The sequence below is a fragment of the Cotesia glomerata genome, linkage group LG1 (assembly GCF_020080835.1).
Source record: "Cotesia glomerata isolate CgM1 linkage group LG1, MPM_Cglom_v2.3, whole genome shotgun sequence".
In the NCBI taxonomy this organism is placed as follows: domain Eukaryota; kingdom Metazoa; phylum Arthropoda; class Insecta; order Hymenoptera; family Braconidae; genus Cotesia; species Cotesia glomerata.
The window spans coordinates 4,351,574-4,368,729 of NC_058158.1; the positions used below are offsets into that span (position 1 = coordinate 4,351,574).

Sequence of the window (17,156 nt, forward strand, 5' to 3'; positions counted from 1 at the left end):
CTTACAGAGACTTAGACTTACAACAAGTGCTTATTCTTAGTTGGTTAGACTGGGCTAATATAAGTCAGTACATAAGTACAAGAGTTAAGTCTAGAGTAATAGTTACTTTAGCATCCCAAGTGCCGTAACTATTTTTCACTCAAGGTGTAGCAGAGGCTGAGCTCTGGTAAATCATCCGCGGATGTAGAACTCATTGAGTAGCGGGTGAAATCCTTGCTTTTTTTCGTGTCAATCCAACCGAGTCCTCGATTGTTATTATTTTACTTTTTGTCGAGTATAAATGTATCCTTGTTAAACCGGTAAATGAATATTACATATATTAAACATTCGTTATTTGTTTATTTATCAAACTCTCATTTACATTGCTCTAAGTGAATATTTTCAAATAGAAAATAAAGTAAATATACTTGTTTATCAATTATTATTTTGCTAAATAAATAACATTTTAAACTATTCACAAGCATGTAAAACCGGTGCCATAATTAACCTCGATCAAAAATTTCATAAGGGTCTCTTATCTCAGTACAGGTTTTAAAAAAAAAACATGTAAATAAATACGTACATAAATAAATAAACCCGGTCAATCATAAAAAAATTGTATGTTATTGGTTGTCTTGTAATTTATATTTTTCAACGGCACTTGATTTCCTTGTAAATTTGATCCACGAAATTAGTTACGGTGCAATCATTTTTTAAAATTTCATATCAAAGAGGCTGGACCTCGTGCATCAATCGATCCCAATTGCCGAGAGACCGTAACTCTGCGCAAATGGATAATATAACCAGTACAGGGCATAAAGAGAATAAAAAATCAAACTTAAGAAATTGGATAATATAATATAACTGATCGGGGAATAAATTACCGATTATGTTAACTCTTATCTCTTTCATGGAATCAATCTCCATCTCCATACCGGAAAGAGTTACAAAACAATAATAATAGCAATATAAAGTAATAAAAATTTTACAAAGAATAAAATTGGGTGTGAGTTAATATTAATGTTGATGCTAAGATATAAGGTGGCCTAGAAACCAGGGTAGTTATTCTATAACACTTAATAGTGATTGTGACCCGTACTGAAAAAAAATATATGCCGCATATACGGGGGCAAAAAAAAGTATGTGGCGTATATATTTTATGTGCGACGTATATGTATTTTTGCCAGCATATATGCGCATATATATTTTTTCAGTGTGGGGAGATATTGACGCTCGAGGTGTCTTGTGCTAAGAGTCATCGCTATTGGAGTTAATACTTTTTACTCTTTAACTTCTTCATCTTCTTCTTTTTATTTGTTAACTTCAACTTCAATCACTTAATTAATTTTCTAAGCTGTTAATTGACGGTTGTTGTCAGTAAAAATGATTATGATTACACATGCAATGATAATAGCTGACTGGTTACTTGTCTTCGATTAGCAGTTGATCCTTTCTGACATATACAAATGTAAATAATGTGTAAAATTAGGTTGTCAACAATTGATATGATACATGATGAGTATAAATAAATAAAAGATAATTTTTAAAACGAAACGAAAAAGCAAATAGTGGTCCCGTTGAGGCGGAGTGGATAGGAGGAGTAGTTGGATGATTCGCGCTGGTCCCTATCCCCGAATGGAAGTACAGAGTTGGAGGAGATATAATATTATACGAGGAGAGTATGGTATGGTGTTGTTGTATTATATGTATATAGGAGTTGACTTGGGAAATGGGAGCACGTTTGTGAAAGTAGGAAGGGGAGGCTATAGCCAGACCGACAGTGCTCCGACTGTCTCAGTCGTTTGTGAACCTCGAAGGACGACAGAGGTCGAAGAGGGCACGTTTCCTCCTCTCCTTCTTCGCCTTTCTCCACGTCCTTGCTCTTGAACAGTACGCTCACCGTCGAGTACTACTAAGTCCACGACCGAGACCGAGACCACGAGCACGAGCACGACTACGACGGCTACTGCTGTATCTCCGCTTCTTTTATCTCAACACTTAAGCCGTGTGGGATCTCTGCTACCGAGAGAACCAACCGAGGTGCTGTGCCAACCGATCTGTTGTTACTGCTTCCGCAATCTTGCTTGCACCACCAGGAACATCACCAGCAACACGTGAATCAACCTGGGACATTTTTCTTCAACAGTCTGAACTATTTATACAAAATGCGCTATTATATACTCGTCGCTGTCTTTTTTGCTTGCTGTCTTCAAGGTCAGTCTAATTTTTTATTTATTTATTTTTAACTGTGTTGATATATTTTATAATTATTCAATAAAAAATAATAATAGTCGATTCATATTCCGAGTTAAAGATCCGCATGACGATCGCATCTTATAAAGTTTTAATCCGACAGAGACTTGAGCTAATCCTTTGGCAATTCAACTTGAGAAAAAATAATTCTTATTAGAATAATCTCGGGGGATTTTCTTGTCGGAAGTTTTATTTATTTGATATTAAAATATTTTAAACAATCGATAGTTGCGAGCTTTTATATGAAATTATGACAGAAATTAAATTTGACTGTTCAAAATTAAATTAATTATTCAAAACTCGTGACAGGTATTTAAAATTTTTTTGATAAAAATAAATGATTAAAAATTATTTTATGATTTTAAAAGTGATAACTTTAGATATTTTTAACTTTGTTTGGTATTACGAATTAGCGATTAAACATGATACTCGGTGTAATAATTAAACAGTCGCGTTAATATTCATAAGCAATATAGTTTATTTTATATGTAATTTATTATTTAATATTTAAATTCTACGTGTTCAATGATTCTTAAATACTGATGTAATCGATATCTTTGAAATATTTTTATAAATAGTAAATTTTTAAAAAATTCATCGTGTGTAAACCCATAAAAATGTCTAAGAAATAAATCAGGATATTTATTCATATGGAATTATCAATGAATCGTTAAATATTTAAGCAAACATCAGATCGTTTGGCAAAATTCAAATCGGTGTATTCAGGCATATGATTGCACTTGAATTATGTCTCAACAGTTCAGTCTTGCGTGCATTTATAGTCGACTATGCTCTGGTACTTGAGATAAAAGGGTCCTCATCAAAGTCCCCGAATAATCCGTCTGTTATGTTTTTTTTTTTTTTTTTGGCCTTCCACTTAATAATTCCCAGTAATTATAAATATTTATTTTGTCGATGTAAATTAACGAGTACTGTTTATCCACCCGCATTGTTTATGTGCAGTGACGTTTGTTGAGTTATAAAACAGAATTGAGTTTGATGACCCAAAAAATTAATTGACGCTCGAACATTATTTAATCGAGACCATTAAAATGGATACAAATAGTTAAATTTTATTGAATTATTGAATAGCAGGAAATTAAATTGATTGAGACGTTCAAATTGATCGATCGATTTAAAATTGATTCATTTATTTATCCATCGGTCATTATTATCAGTAAACTGGTTAGATAATGTAAATAGCTGTAACAAGTTAATAATCCGTTAAATAAATGGAGAATCTAAGTAATATGATTTATAACTTATATTTCTGCAAATGAATATCATCATTACTATTACCGTGACGATCGATATCGTAATTAAATCATCATGAGAATATTCTCAATGGGTTTTATTAGATAATTAATTATATTTATGCGGTATAATTAATCCTTAACTGTAACACTTTAACAATTTACTATTAAGTTATTAAACCGTTTTTTTTTTTTTTCATTAATTATCATAAACAGTTAATCTGAATAAAAAGTTTTAAAAAATTAGGATGTGAACTGTAGAAGTATTAAACCGATAGGATTTATTATTGATGATAATTGAGTTATAGAATCAACCATTAATATAATAACTTTTTACTAGATAAAACGATGCGATAACTTTATTATTATATAAAAAGTTATTTGGTTTTATTTAAAAAAAGGATGACACGGGAAATTTAGTGATCAACGTGACGCTTTTATTAGTCGACTCTGTTAGATAAAAAAATAATCACCTTGGTCGTCATGCCTGGGATGTGCATGCTGGTCATTAAGATTCTATCCATTATAACACGCGTATGTGGTCTCGGCAATAGGTTTCAATTTCTCGGTTTACCTTTTATCGTCAAGCTTATTACTCGAAATGTTTCGTGATATTTTTAAACTTTTTTTACTGTGCACCTTACACCAACATTTGTGTTTATGTTGCTGCTATTTCTTAAGTTATTAATTTTTTGTTTATTGAACAATTATTATTCAATGAATTAATTATTATTGGACTTTAAAAAGCTTAAGTCAGCCAGCTATAGATTCTACCATGCCGAAAGTCCAGAAGCTTGAAACATGAACCTTTAGATAATTATAAAAATAGTTTTGGTATAACATAACAGTTTATTCAATAAAAGTAATACCAGTATTTGATATTCAGTTTAAATACTTGTATCGATAACTAAGTACTCAATTCAAGTCCGTGGATACTGTAATCGTTTTACAGTATACAGTACAGAGTACTTATTATCCAGTATACTATTACATTTGCATGTCGCTATTATTATTATCATTATTCCGGTGACCAGGAGAAAATAAAAAACTTAAGAGACGGAAGATAAGAATAAGAATAAGAAGAAGTGGAAGAAGACTAACATAAGAAGCGAAGAGACAACGTACAAACATGCTTGAATGTAAATTACTCATTCCCCTCACTTAACCAGCAAACCAGATTAATCGCTTAACGTTTTAGCACTTGCGTATGCACGTGTTGTGATTACAAATGTAATGTGCCTCCTGATCGGCTCGTCGCTGATGTTTAATTTTTTTGTAATAACCGCGGTACGCTGGAATTTCAATTCATGTGTAATATAAATTATTATTATTATATTAAATTATTATTATATGATGGGGTATGCTATAAAAGATTCACTCAAATAGCTTTGTAAAGTCGTGGTTGAATGACTGGGATTAATACCGGTAATATCCAGTGACATTTATACATGGAAATATTATCATCATTTTAATCCGATGAGTATAAGGCAGTTGTCACTAGTTTCAGATAATCAGCAGTATGAAAAATGGTTGGAAAATTTTTTTCATTTTTTTTTTTTTTTTTTTTTTTTTTTCCTCGTACTAAAGATGTACCTTTGCTATTTTTTGAATGATAATGACGTCAGTGTCAAGATAAATTAAATTTTCATGGTCTTCCTTTCACCAACCCACATATACAAGTGCACTTAAACGAGGTACGATCAATAACAGAATGATCTTTTCATCTGTGGTTTGTAGAGTGTTGATGCGGTCAATCATCTTATTCTGCGAGTAGACTCGAATACTCGAGAGTCAATGACAGCGTGGGACGTTTTACATTGTTATAAATACTATTCAAACAAATACAACCCACGTAAATGTACATTAAATACATACAATTATAAGTAATAAGTTACTAGTTATGAGTTTGAAGTTGTAATAAATTTCTTCAGGCTTTAGTCATTCAATTAAACCATTCCTAAAACTTTTATCATTTCCAAATAGACAATGGTCACGTTATATTCTGTGACTACAAAGAAAACAGCCTAGGACTTGTCTTTTCGACAAAACTTATTAGATGTTGTTTAAAACACGGCAACACCAACATCTGACTTACTTCACTGACCTGGAGACCCAGTCAGCAATACCCTCATGAATTTCAATTGACTGACATGTAACCACTCTGCTCTTAGTTGATTTTATTTTATTATTTTTTCCATCCTCATTCTCTTGTCCTTTTTTGTTCAACCTACCGAGTTAATTAGGCAATTAAATATTTTTTTTGCTCGAGGATTCACCGCAACATTAAATCGATACCATCTTCAAAATTTAAGTCCAAGTGTTTCGTATTATTATTATTGTTGTAATAAATATAATGAGGAATAGGAAAAAAATCTCTTTATTCTTTCTCATCAACGGTTTTTTAAGCTCACAATTTAAAATGAATCCCCAGAGACATTATGAGGATTAGGCCTCAGGCATCAACACAATAATTTAAATACAACTTAGTAATAGTTGATCCTTAAAGCGATTTATACATTTTACTCTCTTCTCTTATTTTTTTTTTTTTTTCTTTCCTAGTAAATAATGCTCACCGCATTCAGTATTCTGTGTCAGGAATATACTCTCATCTCATCTTATATTAAACTTTCTTCTATGGCATACTAATAAAGGTGATAGGACATTCAATACTACCCTACTGTACTACTACTACTACTACTATTCATACATGCGTGTAATTGATCATCATCATCATCATCATCATCATCATCATACTTTATACTGGTACAAGTTGAATTAGCAATTTACTGAACTTTTAATTTTTCGAAAATCATTTCATCTTTACTTTCACGCTTTCGAATAATCAAAACTGATTTTACGCCAACTCATTCAAGTTTTTAATCCTAAATCTTCATTGTTGTGGAGTCATAATCTTTTTCTTCTCAACAATGATTTAATCACAAGCACTTTTATTTGTATACGATCACTATTATTATTCAAAACTCTTTGTAGCTTTGCTCATAGTTGTTGTTGTTGTTGTTTATTTTACTCTTTGTCTTGTAGTTTTCTGTTTTGTTAGGCACGTGAGTTTAATGGGTTGGAAATCCGTAGTTTAAATTACAGTGATTGAGAATGCACGACTGACCTAGTTAACGTTCTCCTTTAATTCTTATTTATTTATTTTATCATCGGTATTATTATTGGTGCTATTATTATTATATTTATTAATGTACATATGTATACTTTCTTCTACCTTCCTTGTATTTTGTATTTTATTCCTTCTTTCATTTCATGTGATGTTTCATATCAATCGACATTAATATTACATTAATCACAATTCAATGACAACAATTATCAACACAAGTAAATCGATGCGAAAAGTACTTGCATTGACAGTGTTTTCACTAGAGAAATTTAAGTATAATATTATTTAAATGTGGGTGTGCAATTTCCCCCACACCCTGTATTTTCTATAAAATGCTTTAAATATGATCCACTACCAGTTGTCAGTAATTGCGATGCGAAGCAATATAATGCGATGAGAAAGTAGCAAGATACAGAAGAAAAATTATAATGTGAAGAAGATGATAATAATGACGACGATGATGATGATGATGATGATGATGATGATGATGATGAGATGATGGTAGTGATATGAGCAAGAGGTAAATGCACAAAGAGGGACATCAAAGGCTTTCCCAGGTGAAAAGTGGCCTTGGAAGAGAAAACTTAGATTAATCGTGTCGTGCACCTAATAACCCATATGAAGATTCATGGGTTCGGTGCAAATAATAATCTAAATGTAATATAATATTAGTTTGAGTTAAGATATGATGTACGGTTCAATTTAATCATAAGCCGCAGGGCAATAGCAACCTTATTAATATATGTTTGCAGTCTCTTTCTTATATTATATGAGCGAACTAATATAAGTAGGTATGGAGGTAAGGTCAAGGCTATTGCCAAGTGTTTACTCTTTACTCGTACTAGTACTGCTAAACCTATCCTCATTATTACTGGCATTCATTTCTTCGGAAGGACGTTTCGTATATCATCGCTTTAACTCTAGTCTATCATTAATTATTGAGCTTTCTCTAACTTTTTTTTGTTTACTTGTACTCTTTCTTTCTCTTGCTTTTACTTTAGGACTATTCTTATTGTAATGATGCCGTTTAATTCGCACGTTTCCGAGCGGTCGTACGCTAATGATACCTATGTACACGCTTCGATCAATCGCTTGTACGTGCATACTTTCTTATGACGTTCTAAGCATTTTATAACTTAACATGCTAACATTTTTTTTGCTTCATCTTGTAATAAGTTAATTTATTTTATATTTATATTTCATAATTAGCAGAAACTACTGGTAGCTAATGATTAAAAATTTTATTTACTATTACGCGAATCAAAGATATTTTTATTACATCAGAAAATTTTCGTAGTAGAAGTAATAATTCGTGTAATTTGGTAGATTGACTACATTTTTTCTTTATAAACTTTTAACTATTCTGCTGCAAAATGGATTAAATTGTTGCTTATCGATATTTTAAAATTACTTATGTTACTCTATTTTAGGATATGATGGATTTTTAGTGGGTACTTTACTTAAAATTCAACGAACGATTTATATGAAATGCTAAAATTCATCGCACGACTGACCATGTTCGGAATTACGTATACGTGAAAAATAAAAAAAATATATATATAAGTAAATAAATAAAAGATCAGGTTTGTATAAATATACATATATGTTATATATATATATATATATATATATATATATATATATATATATATATATATACTGAATGTGTGGGTCTCTGGTATACTTCATTCGTCAATTTAAATAACTGTACATACATATATCCATATATACGTGTTCAAACAGTCGTAATGTATAACTGGGTGTTCAGTGAAACGAATAAGAGCTGATTTAATAGAAAATTTTTTGTTGCGAATCCTCAAAAAATAAAAAAATTCAGGAACTATGATTGTTAATTAAAAAAATGTTTGCTCCATAAATATTAATGAGCCATTTTCGACTTGAAAGGCTAAAAAGGAGTTAATGGAATAATTAATATGCATAACAATGACTCGGAGATTTCGTTAAAGTTTACTAATTATTACGGTTCGAAGATAACGTTGTAACTAATTATTAGAGTTTGTAAGGTAGTATGGTAATAATTTGAAATTACCATAGAAACAAAAGTTCTGCCAGTAGTAAAATAGTAAAAAATAAAAAATAATAAAATAAGTGAGTATGCGAAACTCGATTGAAATTTCTCCGAGTTAACGGGCCTACTGTATAACTCTCTTGCAAACAACATATAAATGTATATATATATAATGCATTGCTACGTAAAACTAACTGCGTAAGATTGTATTGAGGAAGCTGGGCTGGAAAAGACCATACGTACAGTAAGCTAGTGTAATACATACTATAAAATATATATATAAGCATGACCACCAAGAGTACAGCAGTCGGTCTGGGAGGTAGTTTTTCGCCCCAGTACTCCACTTACTACTTGCCACTTAACCGATCGCAACGATTTATGAGACAGGACTTAGCTCGTAAAGTTGACTTACCATTCGCTCTCTTTGATTACGCTCCAGCAAACGCCCTGCTTGGCACACATACCACTTACAATTAGTATCAGCATTTACACCCAAATTTATAAGCTCGTTATTCTCTGAAACGATATAAACAATACATTTTATTCATTTTAAATTGTAATACTATATAAAAAAAAAAAAAAAAAATCAGAAATTATAAATTATTATGCAACCATTGATTTACTAAAAGGCAATTGACAGTGGGCTATCTTTATTGAATGGGGTGAATTTTATTAAACTCGAGTATCAAATAGCGTATAGAACGTACTGTACAGAAGCGGCACTGAAATGTTGGACTTACTTCTGAGATGTCAAAGTCAGTTGACCTGGAATGTTAAAAAATTTAAGAGAATACTTTGCTGTGTTAGGATTTGAAAGTATACCTCGTGCGATCTTGCGGTCTTGGTACGTCATTTATATTATATAGCGGGACAATATCGCAGCACGAGGAAATGAGATCGGTATTGACGATAAGTCAGTACTGGAAATCACACTTCGTTGACCAGTTTAAAATATATACGGATGGGTGAGCTCGAGTTGCTTATGTTTAATTGAAATTGTCATGATGATTCGATAAAAATAAGCATTAGTTTTTGTTTTTGTTCAAGTACATACTGGTCAAATGAATCGCTAAAAGCTTTTAACGTTATAATAATTTAAAGTTGGTTATTAAGATTGCTATCTTGACGGCCAATTGAATTCTCAAACTATTGGTCTTATCAAATGTCTGCTCTAAGTTCAGAAAAAATCTTTGTTAAACAAAAGATAATTAATTATCTCAGAACTTTATCAGTATTTAACTATCAAAAAATATGTAAGTCGTGTTACTATTAATAAAAATAACAACTATAAAAAAAATTTGCATATAAAATTCTAACATCGTCAGTTAGATGACGCCGATGACTATTAGAACTAAAAAGAGCTTGTTAAAAAATTTTTTAATAATAAAACATCTTTAGAATAACTCTCAACTTAATAGATTCATTCATTTTACCGACACATATATATGCTATACACACAGTTACTTGTACACAAACAATTCAAACAGTTATTCTTTTAAATAAGCTGATCATCGTAAGCAATTTGTCGATTTACCGAGTCATTCTCGCCCCCGGAATAACATAATTATTTTGTTGTTATTTTTATTACTTTTATTATCATTATTAGATGATAAAAAATATCATGTCTAAATTTTCATAGATCGTATTATTAATTACAATCTGTGACACTAAATATTTCAATAATTGAGGCTTAAACTTGAAACTTACAAAGATCATAATCAGTAAAGTTTCTCGAATTTAGACGGTAAATTTACTTAAGTCGTAAACTTGGAATTAACGTGAAGTATGTCTAGATATTTCTCATTCAGTAGATTAATTTTGCCGCGTAGTTAAATTTTTTGCGGATAATTATTTAGTTCAGGTTGGTCTTGTTTAATTTTTCATCAACGAAGCCTTGAGGGTATTTCTGTTAATGTTCAATCTTCTCTTCATGTCTCGAACAAAAAACTATACGATGATTATTTTCACATTCAGACACTCCCCTTTTAAATTCATCAACAAACTCTCAGCAAATATACAAGATCCTTCTATATACACATATATATTGAAGCTGAATATGCCGTATGGTGTGTAGTACTTAACTCTTGATCCGTGATGTTGATGGAACTAAATAAAAGACATCTGAGACAGAGGCTGGACTTGAAGAAACACACTTCTCTTTACTCTTCGTCCGTAATGGATCCGACCCACCTTCTTTTGGGTATAATGTTACTTATATAATTATTCATTTATTCGCGGGTATACGTAACTCGGAAAGTGCATCTCAACACCACAAGTAAGCATTTAAGTTCGCTGACCTACGTATCGTACGATTGAATCTTTCTTTAATGCATCCTTTGTGTGTTCCCGTACATCCTCATTATACACTACGATACACTCAAACAAGACCAGAGAAAAAAAATTAGTCTTCGTGGAAAAAAGTAAACTTTGGTGGTTGTTACATGCCACCAAATGGTGGGAGGTTCACCGACCCGAACTTTTCAGATTAAATGCATCCAGGCGTATAACTTGTTATTTATATATATACGTCTGTATGCATGTGCATCGTATATCAGAATCAACAGTAACTAAACCGGCAACCGTACCGGCAGTAACTGAAATCACGATATGATACTCACCCGAACAGTAATGCCTTTTATACAGATAATTGATTCATTTCTTTTTATTTTTTATTCACGCTTTTTATCAAAGCTTTTCTTGTCTTAACTTCAATGGCTCTTATTTTTTATTTTACTTATTATCATATTTTACTGCACGACTAATTTAAAACACTTCAATTCGAAATGTGTTAACTGTTATTTTATACGGATGATTAAAACGCGATTATTGATATCATTTAATTTTATTACTTTAGTTTTTTTTTTATTTGAATCTATCCCGATTTTATAAAATATTTTTGTTATTGAAATAAAAATAATTTATGATGGTTGACTGTAAATATTATAAACTTGTCATGAGTGCAATATATTTAAATTAATGATAAGTTTAAAAAATAATAAAAATGACTTGAGTACCGGTTTATGTTTAAAGGTTTTAAAAATAATTTATATGACCAAAAGTATAAATAAAACCTTTTATAATTCATTAAACTAAAATTAAAGCATTTTATACCTTTATACTGTATGATGCAGTTAAATCTTATTTTTACGATAGCATTAATTTCATCTTAAATCATAACATAAGATAACATAGTATTTTTATGCTGTAAACATACAAGAGAAGAGTGTATCGCGAAAATCCAAGGTTAAATTCAGTGATGATGATGATAATACTTGTTGAGAATTTAATTAAGATATCCTGGTACTCTTCAGTTGAAATAGTCACGAGCATCGTACTGTATTTATCAGAACTTTTATTTAAATTTTATCACACACAAATGTATAAATAAATTCTTTAAATATACAAGTGTTATTAAGGTATAAACGTGATGCTTTTAACATCTTGCGAATAAATAAAAAGAATTATTTACTGCAGATGTACGAATGCAATTAAGTATTCAAAAAACCCCAATTAACCTAATTCTAAATTAATTTAAAAATATGTCTCACCCGGCTACCAATCTGTGAATTAATTAATTCTATTAAGTGATTTAATTAAACAATTCCGAGTAATTAAATCATTAAAATTGTTCAACAGTATCATTAGAAAAAAAATACATCATTTTTTTTTAAATATATTAATTAACATCACATATTGTTTTGAGCGAAAATAGCTGGTTGCATTTTTTAATTAAAAAATTCTCATTATTTTACTTGAGCAAACCACTAGTATATTAATCATTAATTAATTTGTATACGTGATTGAGGTCTAGGTCTATTAAAAAAAGAAATAAAAAAATCAATTACTGTTAATTCGACAGTGGTATATTGCTAATGATCGTGAATGAATCAGAACAACCGGCAATATTTTTTTGTATACCGATTATAACGGCACTCGCGTTTCTATACCTTGTATTTAACAGTTTTCATTTTATTTATTTTCTTATTTATCCTATCGCTATATAAATTCTTACTCTTTTATTTTATATTTTTATATCTATTATATACAACTCCTAGATTCTATTTATATATTTTAATCCCAACTATTTCAATTACCTTTTTATTAAAGCACTATTGATATTTTATAATTGTTAACTCGTATCTTAAATCCTTAATCTAAAATCCCTCGTATCTATAAAATGACTACTCTAATTATTTTTTTTTTAATTTATTTATTCTACAATCGATTTTTTAATAAAATTATTCATGTTTTTAATTTATAAATGCTATTAATTTTTAGCATTTCAAGATTGCTGAGCTGAAACCAATAACGTCCTAATTACAATAATAAATTTCATTTATTTATATTTACGTTATTACGATACGAACGGTAAAATATTGATAATACGTTGGTACTTAACCATATAATTTTAACTGTATATGTATCCAAAAATTAAATATTTAAGAATCATCATCATAATTTAATACTCATTTTTTGTTTTTAAATACATTTTTAAATTTTTTATTTTAACTTTTTTTTTTTACAGAATTAGTCGGAGGTGCGTGTCCACGAATATGTCCTATCGGTGGAGAACCCGTATGCGGTAGCGACGGGGTCATATACGCTTCTCAGTGCGAAATGCGGAAGAAGATGTGCGGAAAAGGTATATACATAAAAGAGACACAAACGATCACTTGTTACATTTTACATTGTAAAAAAATGTAATAAGCTAGCTTAATGTAGTAATAGTAATAATAATGAAGTAAGTACTTGGTACTCTTAAACATTCACCTTGTAATTAGAATAATTGCATGGCCCTCAACTGTCTGCTCTGAGAATCCCAACGTCTGTAATATTAGAGATCTTCCGGTAGCTAGATGTTAAATTCAATTTATGGATGAATAAAATTTTTTTTTTTATTATCACACTCTAGCGTATAGTTATGTTACGATGAGATAGAATTTATGGATAACTACTCATTACAGCGGTGGTGTTATGAATTGAACAAGTAATAAAAATAAATAACTCTAACTAGGTATTAATTATTGTTATTAGAATTATCTTAATTAGTAGTTATTATTTATTACTTAATACCTTGTCTAGTTGGTGAGAAAAAAATGTATATAATCTAATATATAATATTTAATTGTAGGAGTTACTGTAGCAACTGATAAAACAGCTTGTTTGCGATCATCGGGCAGCAAGTGCGAACATCGGTGTCCAGCTGATCAGGATCCTGTTTGTGGTACTGATGGACGTACTTATTTAAATAAGTGCATGCTGAGGGTGGAAATTTGCAGGGTTGGAATAGAACTGTCTCATCTTGGGCCGTGTAATAATATATCTGCCCACCGCGAAAACTGTCCAGTCTCTTGTGATCAAGCGCCACTCGACGGACCGGTTTGCGGAAGTGATGGAAATGTCTACAAGTCTACATGTCAAATGAAAATTCTTACATGCAGGTAGATATTCTCGTATATTACATTAGTCGTTTAGATTATTTGTGTCACTGAAATACACTTTTAATTTAACTATTAATCTTGACATTTTAGATAAATATAAGCGCAAAAAAATAGTTATACCGTTGGTTATGTGACTTTAATTATCCTTTAATTAGATGGGTTAGTTATTTATCCTGTAACTGACAGACCAACATGTTTCGTTAAGTCAGTCTTGATTTGATATAATTTAATTTTATGATAATATCAATTTACTTCTTTTTATTGATTTTATTTTTTAATTAGACATTTCATGGAAAATTTTTTGTTAAAAGTGTACTTATAATTAATCATACTTGTTAATTATTAGCTGCTCATTAGAAACTATTTTTTTTTCAAATTAAACAAATTAAAAATTTTCATACTGGAAATTACTATAATTAGTGTAGAGTGTTATTGCTCTGTCAATTAGTATTTTCTATGGCAAATTTTACAATTAGTTAAAATTGTTATATATAGAGAAGAAAAAACTATTAGAAAAATATAAATTTTTAATTAACTGTAAGAGAATAATTATTTTGTCTCACATAATTATGATTGTAAAGGTAAACAATTGTTAAATTATTTATTGAGAGAAAAAGTGAAAAAATTGTTAAAATTTTATTATTAAAAAAAGTGAAGTTATGATTTATACGATATGATATTTTTATTTTTTAGACAAGGAGTTGTAAGGACAAACAAAAAGCACTGTCAGACAACGAGACATTGCCGAGAAACGTGCTGGCGGGGTGCCAAGCCAGCTTGCGGTAGCGACGGAATTCTCTACGCCAACACGTGTAAAATGCGAGCGAAAAATTGCGGGTAATAATTATTAACAAAGACTAAAACAAACCATATTTAAATATTTATATATTCTACCCTATTTTTTTTTTTGCTTTTAACTCACATCACCCTCGAGTATAAAGAATAAACGTTAATTATAAGATTATAACCTTTATTGTACGCTCTAAAAATAATATATTTTTTAAACATTCTCTCCGTCCCTCGTTCCTGCTCTGTCTAATCGAACTTGAATAATTCATGAGCGCTAACGACGGTCGTTAACTCGGCTGCCGATCGCGATTAAAATGAGTGCGATCAAAAGTAAATTTTATTTAAAACGTACATCGTTTTTATAAAGAAAATTATTTATTAACCTGCATGTACTTTAGTAATTTTTTTGCTTTTATTATTTCAGTAAACACGTGTTCGAAGTACCGATGTCCTTTTGTGTATCTCGAGAAAGAACTTCCGGAAGTGTCGGCAACGCTTGCCCGTTAGACTGCAAAGATGAGCCGGAGGTCCAAGTTTGCGGTTCTGATGGTAACATTTACAGAAACGAGTGCGAATTGAAGATGCTTAATTGCGGGTAATTATTTTTTTACAGTTGGTGTTATAAAATTTATATGATTGATTAATCAAAAAATTATGCAGTCACAGTTATTAATCAATTTTTTTTTATTTTTAAGATTTAATACCCAAAAATTAATTAAAAATTTTGTTTCCAGTCAATCAAGGCGAAAAATAACCGTAGTAGACTTTGATAAATGTAAAGCACGTCTTATGAAGTGCTCAAAACAAATGCAAAAGTGTAGCGGCGATATTGATCCTGTTTGTGGTACTGATGCTTACACGTATCCCAATCAGTGTCATCTTAATGTCGGGATTTGTATGTAAGTCAGGTTTTAGACATTTGCTACAACTAACTATACCACTTAACATCGTAATGTTATAATAACTGTGTAGAGCACATACTTGCGTAAATGTATGTTTAACTGTATGCTTAACAGCAGACATATGTGGATGTATGCATCCTTTCCTCTATTATATATTTATAGATTAAGTTAACGAAATTTTGTATTCAGGAAAGGAATTCAACTTGCACACGTTGGCGAATGTACGACCTTGAAAGAGACTGAGCAATGCCCAGAGGACTGTAGCAATGAGCCTGAAGAACCTGTTTGTGGTAGTGACGGAAACGTTTACCGGTAAGTACCGGGTATTATTCAAGATTTATTAAAAACCCAGGATTATCTCTAGGTCCTTTATTTTACAATCATCACTTGACAGTTCATTAAATTCTGTTATTGTCTTAGAAGTATAAATTTGAAATTAAATAAGCTTGAATCATTTTATTCATGAGCTCACTAAGTATACTCAGAGTTAAATCATCGTTTAATTAGCTATTACTCATTTAAATTGAGATCTTTTATTGATTAGAGTGTAATTAAAAAGAATTTACTCCTTGTTTATTATTTTAATCTTTTGTTATATAATATAAGATATCAATTCGTTGAAATGAATTATCATAATATAATAATTATAATTAACAATCTGAGAAACGAATTGACAATTAAATTGTTTTTTTGAACGTATCTTGAATTTTAATTAGATCTCTGTGCCATTTACGACGGGATACTTGCGGCCAGAGGGTGGTTTCCGTGCCAGCTCAGCACTGTCGTACGACAGCCCTATGCAATCAGATATGCAGCGGTGAGAGGCAGTTTGTCTGTGGTTCTGACAACAAGCTTTATCGCAACGAGTGCGAGATGAAGAGAGACAATTGCGGGTAAGAATTATAAAGATTGTAATATTCGCTTATGGTCTTATGAGTCATGACCCGTGACAAAAGATACGCGTGAAGAATATTTATTATTTTATTTTTTAATATAGAAAACACGTGTACGTCGTTCCCATGAAGCGATGTGTCCAAGGATTTGTATTTCGCGGATGCCAAAAAATCTGCCCACCCTATTACGACCCTGTCTGTGGTACAGACAACATGACATACAGCAACGAATGTTTCTTGGAGATCGAGAACTGTCGCAGTCGAAGCCTCGTGACTAAATTGTATCACGGTATTTGCGGACAGCCCACGGAAGATCCGAAAAATTATTTATACTAAAATGAATAATTTATTATTTTGTTTTGATATTTTATTTTTGTTGGAGCTAAATTTATTATACTGTGATCCAGCAGTTAGACGAAATTAATTGATATTCTCACTTGTTAATTATTAATTACAGTTTATTGATAAATTTAATTATATTCCTGCGATTAGA

General features: G+C 30.6%; 1 protein-coding gene across 1 annotated transcript; it reads left to right on the plus strand.

The window, feature by feature from the left end:
* Positions 1-1,761: 1,761 nt before the first annotated feature.
* On the plus strand, positions 1,762-17,142 carry LOC123275248 (agrin). The gene is made up of 9 exons (XM_044743238.1): positions 1,762-2,193; positions 13,164-13,280; positions 13,770-14,079; positions 14,773-14,916; positions 15,293-15,463; positions 15,603-15,767; positions 15,960-16,082; positions 16,487-16,663; positions 16,768-17,142. Exons 1-9 carry the CDS (start codon positions 2,145-2,147, stop codon positions 16,997-16,999), a joined length of 1,488 nt encoding a protein of 495 aa, XP_044599173.1. The 5' UTR covers positions 1,762-2,144; the 3' UTR covers positions 17,000-17,142.
* The last annotated feature ends 14 nt before the right edge of the window (positions 17,143-17,156 follow it).